Below are 12302 nucleotides of genomic sequence, written 5' to 3' on the forward strand. Positions count from 1 at the left end.
GACTATTTCTTAGATTTCTTCATATGCTTTTCTTTATTATCCATCTGTTAAGTTTTGGTGTTCCCCAGGGTACTTTTGTCAGCCCTATTTACATATTCTCATTTTAAAGGTCTCATCTACTTCCATTGTTTCTAAATGCTGAGGATTCCCAAATCTTTTCTTGCTCAGATTCTTTACTGTGGACTTTGAACTCATCCAGCTGACTATTAGACATCTTTAGTAGGATATTGCTGGGGGGAGTGTGTAATTTCCTCAGTTCTGTCTCACCGCAACAAAAACTGGAAGCAGTGGGTGGACCAGTGTTACAGTTCAGTTCAGTCGCTCAGTCGTGTCTGACGTTTTACGACCCCATGAACTGCAGCATGCTAGGCCTCCCTGTCCATCACCAACTCCCGGAGTCCACCCAAACCCTTGTCCATTGAGTTGGTGATGCCATCCAACCATCTCATCCTCTGTCGTCCCCTTCTCCTCCTGCCCTCAATCTTTGCCAGCATCAGGGTCTTTTCAGATCAGTCAGCTTTTCCCATGAGGTGGCCAAAGTATTGGAATTTCAGCTTCAACATCAGTCCTACCAGTGAACACCCAGGACTGATCTCCTTTAGAATGGACTGGTTGGATCTCTTTGCAGACCAAGGGACTCTCAAGAGTCTTCTCCAACACCACAGTTCAAAAGCATCAATTCTTAGGCACTCAGCTTTCTTTATAGTCCAACTCTCACATCCATACATGACCACTGGAAAAACCATAGCCTTGACTAGACGGGCCTTTGTTGACAAAGTAATGTCTCTGCTTTTTAATATGCTGTCTAGGTTGGTCATAGCTTTCCTTCCAGGGAGTAAGCATCTTTTAATTTCATGGCTGCAGTCACTATCTGCAGTGATTTTGGAGCCCTGAAAAATAAAATCAGCCACTGTTTCCACTGTTTCTTCATCTATTTGCCATGAAGTGATGGGACCGGATGCCATGATCTTAGTTTTCTGAATGTTGAGTTTTAAGCCAACTTTTTCATTCTCCTCTTTCACTTTCATCAAGAGGCTCTGTAGTTCTTCTTCACTGTCTGCCATATGGTGGTGTCATCTGCCTATCTGAGGTTATTGATGTTTCTCCCAGCAATCTTGATTCTAGCTTGTGCTTCCTCCAGCCCAGCGTTTCTCATGATGTACTCTGCATATAAGTTAAATAAGCAGGGTGACAATATACAGCCTTGACATACCCCTTTTCCTCTTTGGAACCAGTCTGTTGTTCCATGTCCAGTTCTAACTGTTGCTTCCTGACCTGCATGTAGGTTTCTCAAGAGGCAGGTAAGGTGGTGTGGTATACCCATCTCTTTCAGAATTTTCCACAGTTTATTGTGATCCACACCGTCAAAGGCTTTGGCATAGTCAATAATGCAGAAATAGATGTTTTTCTGAAACTCTCTTGGTTTTTCAATGATCCAGCGGATATTGGCAATTTGATCTCTGGTTCCTCTGCCTTTTCTAAAAACCAGCTTCAATATATGGAAGTTCACAGTTCACGTATTGCTGAAGTCTGGCTTGGAGAATTTTAAGCATTCCCCATGTAATTTCCTCGGTCGCAGCAAAAATTTGAAGTGATGGATGGACCGGTGTTATAGCTCAGTTTTATTGGCAAGCAAAGGAAAATACACCCTCAGGTGTGAGGGCGGTCCAATCCAAAATACAAGAAAAGAAAAGCATCAATTCTTCGGCACTCAGCTTTCTTTATAATCCAACTCTCACATCCATACATGACCACTGGAAAAACCAGTGTTGGAGAAGACTCTTGAGAGTCCCCTTTTTGGCTCCTCTCTTTATGTTTTCTTTCCTCCCTCTGAGCCTGCCCTATGTAGATTGGGCTAGCCAGAAGGGCTGTTTGTTTTACCTAAGGTCCTCACTCCTTCGTTTGTTCTATTTTCACAGACTTTTCCCTTCCTTGTCTTTTTGCCACTGCCATTTTGGACTTCTTTTTCCTATTCTCACTACCTAACGATATCTTTCAGCATTTGCAGATCAGCATCCCTAAAGCCAAACTTGTTACCTTAGCATTTGTTCCTGTATTAACTATCTTGGTGACTTATACCATAATCTATCTAGTAGGCAACTACGTAGAAATTAGGAGTCACAGCAACATCTCTGTTCCTGTTAGCTCCTCAGTTCAGTTCAGTTCAGTCGCTCAGTTGTGTCTGACTCTTTGCGACCCCATGAATTGCAGTACACCAGGCCTCCCTGTCCATCACCAACTCCTGGAGTTCACTCATACTCATGTCCATTGAGTCGGTGATACCATCCAGTCATCTCATGCTCTGTCATCCCCTTCTCCTCCTGCCCCCAATCCCTCCCAGCATCAGAGTCTTTTCGAATGAGTCAACTCTTCACATGAGGTGGCCAAAGTACTGGAATTTCAGCTTTAGCATCATTCCTTCCAAAGAACATCCAGGGCTGATCTCCTTTAGAATGGACTGGTTGGATCTCCTTGCAGTCCAAGGGACTCTAAAGAGTCTTCTCCAACACCACAGTTCAAAAGCATCAATTCTTCAGCACTCAGCTTTCTTCACAGTCCAACTCTCACATCCATACATAACCACTGTTAGCGCCTAAATTATATCAATTCTGCTGCTTTAATTTCTCTACACTGTGTTAACATCTTTACTGACAACATTTTATTTTTAGGCCCAATATTCTATGGCATCTGTTAATATGATGAACTGTAGGATGATGGTTTGAAGCATAAGCTTTAGAGTCAGATGGCACTAGGTATGGATCCTTACTCTATCACTTAAAATCTGTAGATGCTCTGAACCTGTTTCCTCCTCTGTAATATAGGCATATTAATCACTTACTTCATAGGGGTGACTGTGAGACTTAAATTTATGCCTGTTCATCGTCGTCCATTCAGTTGCTCAGTTCGACTTTATAACTCCATGAACTGCAGCATGCCAGCTTCCCTGCTCTTCACCATGCCCCTTAGAACACAGCATTTGGTACATAATAAACCCTCAAGAGAAGAGTGTATTTATTAATACTATTAAGATTTTATTTGCTATTTTACATCTTTCTCCCTTTTCGTTGAGTATGATTCCTTAGCATAAACTTTTAGCAACCTCATGATAAAAATCCTTACTCATTAGCTCCTTATTGCTGACAGGATAATAGCCAAGTAATTTAACATGGCATTTTATTTTTTTTAATATAAATTTATTTATTTTAACTGGAGGTTAATTAATTTAAAATATCGTATTGGTTTTGCCATATACCATATACACGTGTATACAGGTATACACGTGTTCCCCATCCTGAACCTCCCTCTCTGTACCATCTCTGTGGGTTGTCCCAGTGCACCAGCCCCAAGCATCCAGTATCATGCATCGAACTTGGACTGGCGATTCGTTTCATATATGATATTATACATAACATGAAATTTTAAATTGTATTCCATTTAAATGGAAATGGGTCCTCTTTCTCTTGTTTTCTGTCACCACTCTCCTCCCATTTGCACCCCAACAGTAGTCTCTCAAAAGCACCTCCAGGCTTTTGAACATTCTGTGCCTTCTGAAACACCTTTCCTTATAGGTAGATGACTTTTAGTTGTTCAGAACTCTTTTTAGCAACCCTGCTGTGACTGCTCTTGACTCTGGGTTAAGCTTTCCGATGTAAGGACTCCTTAAATTCTTTTGTGACTGCCTATTCTCTTGTCTCTTTCCCCTGTTGCTTTATGAGTTTTTGAAATTAAAGAAGATCAGGAAATGTTGAGGTTTGATTGTTGGATGTTAATCTACAGGAACATTAAAGTTTCTGGAGACAGTGTCCTATTTACTACTCTGCACAAGAGGGTCTTATTCCTTCAAAATAACTGCACTCATTTTAGCAAAAGGAAATAAATGTAATTTTTGAAGTATCATTATTTGGGATGTGAAGATTCCAAAAAGGAATAAGTACTGTCAACTATGCAAAATAGAAAAGCTTAAAGAATCTTAGTTTCATAGAATACTTTTTAAAAGTTATTTCTATACCAGCCTATGCTCATTTAATTATTATTCATTACTATTTTAAATGTCAGCATAATACTGAGTTATCTGCATGCATCTTGCTTATTAATCATTGAATAGAATATGAGCTCTGATATCAGACAGTCCTGCTTTCAATCTTTGCTACTAATAACTACTTCTTATAATCAATATAAATATTAAATTATACAACAGCCCTCTTACCAGTGCCTGGCACTTTATAGGGACTTGATAAACTTAAATTTCCTTTTATAGTTTTCCAGTGTTTCATATTGAATGTTGTAATATGGCCATCTGATTAAAACCTATTCACCTATCCAATCTTGGATTAAAGCCCGTCTTTCTATGAAGCTGTCTCCAACTCAGCCATGTCTGTCTGCTACAATTAGAGTTGATACCAAAAAATCAAACAATTACTCTATGATTGGTCTAACTCCCTGCTAAAATATTAACTCTTTGAGAACATGGACACTATCTTAAAGTTATCTTTTTGCCTTGGCATTTTGACGAATGCTGAGAATATGGGAAAAATTCAGTACATGTTTATTGCTTAATTGGTTTTTTTTTTCAGATGCTGCTGCACTTCCTCATTTTACTACATCTAGTATTTGTAATAGGAATGACTATCAATTTTAATACCAGCCCAAGTAAACCATATTTATAAAGGAAATATGTTGGAGGAAATCATACTGAGCATTCCAAAGCAAAATTGAACAGAGTATTTGGGATTATCAGTTTCGCTGCCCCTTCCATTAGGATAACTAGGAAATTATGATTTGGTTCCCAGTGATAAATTTGGTTTTGTGAATTTCCTTAACAATAAACTGGTTCGGCTATTTTCCATTTATTATTTCTTCAGTTTTCAAGGATACTATAATTCATGCTTGCAAATTTGTGTCTTACAGGAGGACTTGTTGGTATTGAGGAAAACAGTGAAGTCCTTTCTGGCTGTTTGCCAGCAGTGCCTATCTAATGTTAATACTCCAGTGAAGGAACAGGTAAGAGACTGTCAGTTAAGAGCCCTCAATATAAATAATTCAAATGCATTGAAGAAGCATAAGAAGATGTAAATTTTTTTAAGATATAATTTTTTATGGCAGTTCTTAGCATGTAGTTTATCTTATTGGACCTGGCATAAAAGTATAGATGTCTAAATATTTAAGTTATAAAGTAAGCTAGCAAACTTGTTATACATCTTTGTACCTTGGCAAGTGAGGTCAGGTTTAAGTTTAGAATTCTTAATTCTTATGAGTTCTATACCAGAACCTGAGGATTCTTTACCAGAATGGGAGCTTCTTAGGGTCCACTTTCTTCTCATCTTACCTTCAGCTCTTTCCCACACCAGGTAGAACTTCTCACATATGCATGTGAACAGTTTAACCCACATATCCAAACTGTCAGCATCACTTCCTTAAACAAGTTGTTCCTTAACTATCCTGGGGCCTAGGGGTACACACTGGGGATGCCGTGTGTCTCAGAAGGATGCCTGTGTAGCCCCTCATAGTAGAATCCAGTCTGTGAGGGCAGGAAGTTCCTGAATCCCTGTCTCTGGACAAAGATATAAAGTTGGGGTGCTGATGGGCATATCCCATTGGGTCAACAGATTTCTCACCCTTGGCAAGGGCTGTAGACCAAAGACAGTTAAAGTGAAGCCCAAGGCAATACCATTTTCACAAAGTGATTTTGTAAGCTAAAACTGTTCTGTTAGGAAGAGCTTCTATTAAAAAAAAAAGATATATCTTTTCCATGCTGTTTTTTATTCTGATGTTCAACTAGAAAGCGTCTATATCTAGTTAAAGAATACAATAGTACTTAACCCTGTGCTATCTCATCTGACAAATAGGGTATTTGTAAGGTCTCTTCTTTATTAAGTTATCAGCATCTAACTTAAAATGGGAACAGAGATTATCTTTCCTAAACCTTATTCTCTAAATTTTCTGAACTTAACCAGTACAATCTAAAAGTATGTAACTCAGGACACTGAAGCCAGAAATTCAGTGTTTCTGCATCATCACTGTTTGGTGACATGCAAAAGTATGGCCTCAGTTAAAACTATACATTTCCCTAGATTCCTTTCATGCTCTCCTCTTTTCAAGTGACTTGTTTCTAAATTTATGTATTTCATGGTAGTGTACTTAGAGCATGAATTTCCATGATTCTTGCTGGAGGTAAACAGCCAAGTATACAACCATCTCCAAATATATACCAAAATTGTGTTTTCCACAGAAGTCAATTTTTAGAGAGGGGTGAATGGATTGTTTTAGGGTGTGAGAGCCCTCAGTTATTCTATAACAGTAAATTGATGACACAAGTTCATTTTGTACCATCCATTAAATAGGTTAAATCTGGCAATATAACTGTAATGTATTCTCTATGGGAAAATATATTGAAAGTTCTTTATGTGAATACATTTGTTGGGAAGCTTTGCATCACTGTTTTTTATGTGAATGATCTTGAATCCAAGTTTAACCTATGGTTCAAAATTTTGTTTTACAGTAGATTATTAAAAGAAGAATCCAAAATGGTAGCTTACAGATTTAATGTACTATATTGTAATTGATTGAATTATACAGTTTAATTTTAAGATTTGTGCTTATTTTTTTGCTTATGCAGTATACGATTGATTTATAATCTCTGTCATTAATATAGTAATTCAGTTTGTGTTTCCAGAGTTGAATTCAGTTCATTTTTTGTAAGTTCAAGTCAAAAATCTCTTAATCGTTTTGAGTTAATACAGCCAAATTAAAAAATAGTTTATATTTAGGGGAAGTGAAGAGTCGTAAATATGACTAGTATATAATGAGAAAAAGTAATTTTATTATGTTTGGAAATTAAAATTAAGTAGCTGCAGTTTGAATACTTAGCATTTCTATTATGGTACCATTACTGAACTGCATTTAATTTAGTATATTGTCATTTGTAGCTACTACTGTACAATGTTTTAGTGATGTATTTCCTTTTCATTCCAGGCTTTCATGCTACTCTGTGATCTTTTGATGATTTTTAGCCACCAATTAATGACAGGTGGCAGGGAGGGCCTTCAGCCTTTGGTGTTTAATCCAGATACTGGACTTCAGTCTGAACTCCTCAGTTTTGTGATGGATCATGTTTTCATTGACCAAGATGAGGAGAACCAGAGCATGGGTATTTGCAGCTGTCATCTTGTCAATATTGATCTTGTCTTAACAACCTCAACAGATTGAAGAAAAAATTTCCAATTCAGTCCTAAAAAATACTACAATTTCTCTCTTTTAAACGAAAGTTAATACAATCATATAAGTCAGAAAGCAAGAATAATAATATACACAGTGAAGTGTCTGTCCTTTAACATAGTACCTTAGAGATCTTTTCCCATCACTAAGTACAGAGAGTTCCTTATTCTAATTCTAATAGCTACACTGTATTTTATTATTTAAATATAGCATAATTTATATTATTCATCTCATATTGATTGATATTTGACTAGTTTCCAGTCTTCTGCTATCCTAAGCTATACTATAATGGATCATTGTGTACATTTGTCATTTCCCACATGTTTGAAATGTATGTTTAAGATAGATTTTTTTTTCTAATAGAACTGCATCCAGGTTCACAATTTTCTAAAGAAAAGCATCTGAGTTCCTTTCTGTTCCTGAGGAGTGATCATATATTACTTAAATTAACAAAACATGACTCTAAGATACTAAATGCTAAAAGAATATTATGAAACCTCACCAGTCAAAATTGTTCTGAGCCTACAGGATGAAAACTTAGCAAAATAAGACTGAATATAAATAATTATAAATAAATACTATATAAAATAGCTTATTTGTGAAATAGATGATTTAAGCTCTCTTAAGTAAGATCTGTGGCATATGAAATCCACAGATCTACCTGGTGCTATTGGAATGTTCTTTATTTAACAGAACATTTTAGAAAATACTAGACTGTGAAAAAAGGATCTCTGAGTTCATGTTAATCTTAGGAGACAATATTTACCTGCTGCTTGTCCTAAGCAAAAAGATTTCCAACTTCCAAAAGCACTGGTGTTTCACAACAGGACCAGGTAATAGAAAGGGAAGAGAGAAGATGAGAATAAGTTATTTTATGAATATACATGTAAAGAAGAGAAAAAGAACACTCTCTCTAAATAGCAGGCCAAGACATGAGAGGGTCAGTACAGAACCTGAAACAACTGTATCAACTTTTATCATCTGGAGACTTGTGGAAATATTTTGAAGGGGATTAGAAATAGATAAACCTGAGAATCTAAAAACTGAGGAATAAATACTACTTGTTTGAAAGCATTTGATAATGATTTGTTTTAAAAAATATGTATGTACATAACATGGTTTGCAAAATATACTTTATTTCTCAGCTTCTAATGTAACCACGTTTAAGACAAGAACTGAAAACTAACTCCTTCATGTAATTTCCATTCCTCCCCATATATATATATCTAAAAGAAAACTTTTCCCTGTGTCTTAAATTTTTCTGTAAATTTCTTCTCTGTAGAAATAGATTAGCACATAAGGAATATTCAGAAAAAAGGCAGCATTTTAAAGGTAAAAGGACAATAGTATTGTTATCACAAAAATCTGAGAAAAAAACCTATATAACTAGTCTTTGCTATGATAATCTCCTAGAACCTTAGTGCCTAGTGTTTAATAAATATGTAACTAAGTATAGCACCCTAAAATAATCAGTACAGCTAATAATTTTTATCCTATCTAAAACTAAATTGTACCTATTTGTAAAGTTATAGCCTAGTTATTTGTTCTACAGATTGTCTACAATGTTTTACCTTGGATAAAGGGCCAAAGTTCATAACTAATTTATTTTCTGTGGTTAGAGGGTGATGAAGAAGATGAAGCTAATAAAATTGAGGCCTTACACAAGAGAAGGAATCTACTTGCTGCCTTCAGCAAACTTATCATCTATGATATTGTTGACATGCATGCAGCTGCAGACATCTTTAAACACTACATGAAGGTATAGTTTCATAGTCTTTTTTTTAATGGGTCAAGGACATTGATTGATTGATTGATTGATTAAGATAGTAGCTTCATATTCTTGTTTTTCTCATTCCACCAAGTGCCTTAGAAGTTACTGAAAACGAAAGAGTAGTGAGCAAGCTAAAATTGACAGCTTTTACCTAAATATTATTGACGGTTTTCTGACATATTTAAAATTTCTCTTTTTTATGAGTTTTTTATCACTGTATACCATTATATCAATTCCATGAAGTACGAGTTCCTTACGTTTATAAGAAAGAATGCTGTTTTGTTTTCTTAAGGCCTTGGACCCTTCTTATGGAAGAAAACGCTCTCTCTTCCCTATGACATCTCTCTCTCCTGATAATGTTTATATGTGTGCCTACCATGCTACCTGCCAGGCACTAAAGTTAACAAAGATTTTTCAGTTCCTTCTCCAAAGTGGTCTAAAGCTGGAGACAATCAAGTGATTAGACAATTGCATTTCTACAGTGTAGAGAGATATGTATAGGGGTCCCTGGAAATATATAAAATAGATGCACTCTGAAAAAATATGAGGGTTAATGAAAACTGTTAGACGTGCCTTTTGAACTAAGTCTGAGATGAGAAGCATTCATTAGTCAAGCAAAGAACTAGTTAAAGGACTTTCAGGCAGATTGGGCTACTTGTACAGAGATAAAGGAAATTGAGGAAAATGCAAGTAATTTGATATAGCAACATAGATTGCTTATGAGAATGGAGCTAGAGGTAAGATTTAAAGATATTAAATGAGGTTAGACCTTATATGTTTTGTGAGAATGTGGGATTTTTTCCTCAGGAGGTAAGGAGATATCGAGGGTTTTACACCATTCTGAAAAGTATCTGACTTCCTGGCTGCTCTTCCCAGAAGCTCCATTTTTTTCTGACACTCAAAAAAAGCAGTCCTCAAAAATCTTTATGATAAAACCTAACAGGCATACTTATCGGTATATGTATTTTTGCCTTGTTTTTATGTCAGAGACAGTATTTTATTTTGCCCATGTTCAGAATATTGTGTATGCCATTCATTCACTTGTGTCTTTGTCCATGTTTGGGCTCCATTCTAGTTATGACACAGTAACTAAATATTTTGCTAGACAACTCCAATGTGATGAGTACTATGTTGGTAGCCAGAGGTTTAAATAAGACATAATTTCTGTAGTATGGCAGTTATAGATTACAGAGAAACTGAAATGTAAACATTATATAACATGCTAATAATGAATAGCTGCCTATGTTCTATGCCATTTATATTCAAGAGACTGCTCTAAGGCTTTTATATTATCTTTGTTGACTGCATTAACTGTGATTTAGGAAATCATCATTTATAGAAAAGGAAATCAAGGCTCAGAGAGGCAGAGTAACTTTCAAAGATCACACACAACTATTAAAGTAGCAAAAACTGACATTTGGTTTCTTTAACTTAAAGCTTAACTCTTTCCACTAGATGTAAAAACCTCAGCATGATTATTGTGGTGATAGATGTATAAATTACAAAGCAAGCACAGATATATAGACACTTAAGTGAGCAAAGGACAGGCTTCCAGTAGTAATATCTAAATAGGGCTTGGTTGGATGAATATGAGCTTACCATGGTTTTCCTTGTCGTCCTTCAGCAGTACTGTCTTGGGTTCAAGAAATAGGCTTTATCTAAACTTTTATCATCCTTAGCAGTTTTTACAAACCTGTGTTCATTATAGGCTTTAATTTTTTATGAATATTTTAATCACTGTTTACTATTCTTTATATATCCTTGTCTATTTGGCTTTTTGTCTCATTTCTCTATGTGATTATTAAAAATCGGAATTTTTGTTGATCTACCTGTTGAACTACTTTAGTGTTCTCATACGTCTTTTTCTCTTTGTCTTCACTGAGATAATTTTTAATTGCACTGAAAAGATGATTCTTTTGAGATATTTCCCCTTCTTTTGCTTTCCCTTTTTTTTGTGTGTGTGCTTCCCATCATGGGTATATACCCATCTTCTTGAAGATAAAATGCAATTGTCAAGCTAATATACTCATTTCTTTACCTAGGTTATAGGTTTTAGGCTTTAGTTGGGAAATAACATCCAGATTTAATAGTCTCAGAGTTTCTCCAAAGTATTTACTCACAAGGAAAACTCTTTAAATCCTGTATCAAAAAATTGAATTATAAAATTAGTTGAATTTTTCCCAATCACTGTTGAAGAAATCATTTTTATTTTTTATATTATATATAATAGTAAAATACAGACATTGTGAGGGGAAATGGGTACACAAAAATATTTCATGAAAAGTTAAATCTGTTACTGTAATCTACCCTTCCTTTGTTTAGGCCCTCTCCCCAGAAGTAAGCAATTTTGACTGTTTAGGTTTTAGTTCTTCAAGATATTTCTATCAGAGTTCTGTTTCTTGATCTGGACAAGTGGTGTCTGTTGAATCCATGTTGTAAAGAATGAGTAATTTTGCTCACATATATCACTTCTCCTCTTTGAATTTCCCAGTTTTCTAGTTTTATTATTTATTTCATAATTTTAAATGTCCAATGTGTATTTTTTTAGCATTAGACAATATCTTTTAACTCTCATTAGGTTTTTAACATTAAAAATTAAACATGTCCTTACTCTCCTTTCCGTTTTTTTCACCAGCCTGTTCTTTATGTCATGAAATGTCAACAGTTTTAAAACTGTGTTTCTTTTCCTTACAGTATTACAATGACTATGGTGATATTATTAAGGAAACATTGAGTAAAACTAGGCAAATTGATAAAATTCAGTGTGCCAAGACCCTCATTCTCAGTTTACAGCAGGTAAGAAATTTGAAGGAAAAGAAATGAGTAGTATTAATATTATTGAGTATTGGCATGTGCTTATTATTATATGCTAGTTATCTTACCTCATTTAAATTAGATCATTATATTACTACATTACTATGGATACTTTCTGGTACAAAGATGTGTTTTGTGTCTTTTCTTTAGGAAGACAGTCCTATAGTTTACATTTCAAATGGGTGAAATCCTAAGGTGATCTACTCTTAGACCAAATGAAATGCCAAATTGGATATTTAAAAAGTGATCGTTTTTAAAGAACAAATATAAAAATACATTTTAAAAGTATTTAATAATTAAAGGGGCAACAGTAGTATCCAAATAAGAAAATATGTCACGTGCATTTCCTAAAGAAGATTCCTAATAAATGCCTAGTATTAAAGTAGAGATGAGGGGTGGTAGTGGCTATAGGTATATATGTATGTATGTATATATTTAGCCTTTGATAAAGGTCAGTGGGGAAAGGATCAGCTCCTTTTTAATAGGTGATGGGTCCATTGAC

The 12302-nt window shown here is 35.3% G+C and overlaps 1 protein-coding gene across 3 annotated transcripts in view; it reads left to right on the top strand.

Moving 5' to 3' along the window:
* The window catches only part of STAG1 (STAG1 cohesin complex component), a 469514-nt gene that overhangs the window by 439441 nt on the left and 17771 nt on the right, over positions 1-12302 (top strand). For all 3 annotated transcript variants that reach the window (XM_060395498.1, XM_012102945.4, XM_060395501.1), the window contains 4 exons: positions 4909-5001; positions 6973-7147; positions 8835-8974; positions 11681-11782. In XM_060395498.1, coding sequence (XP_060251481.1) covers positions 4909-5001; positions 6973-7147; positions 8835-8974; positions 11681-11782 — 510 coding nt within the window. The remainder of the gene's footprint in view (positions 1-4908; positions 5002-6972; positions 7148-8834; positions 8975-11680; positions 11783-12302) is intronic.

The sequence above is a fragment of the Ovis aries genome, chromosome 1, assembly GCF_016772045.2.
Source record: "Ovis aries strain OAR_USU_Benz2616 breed Rambouillet chromosome 1, ARS-UI_Ramb_v3.0, whole genome shotgun sequence".
Classification (NCBI taxonomy): domain Eukaryota; kingdom Metazoa; phylum Chordata; class Mammalia; order Artiodactyla; family Bovidae; genus Ovis; species Ovis aries.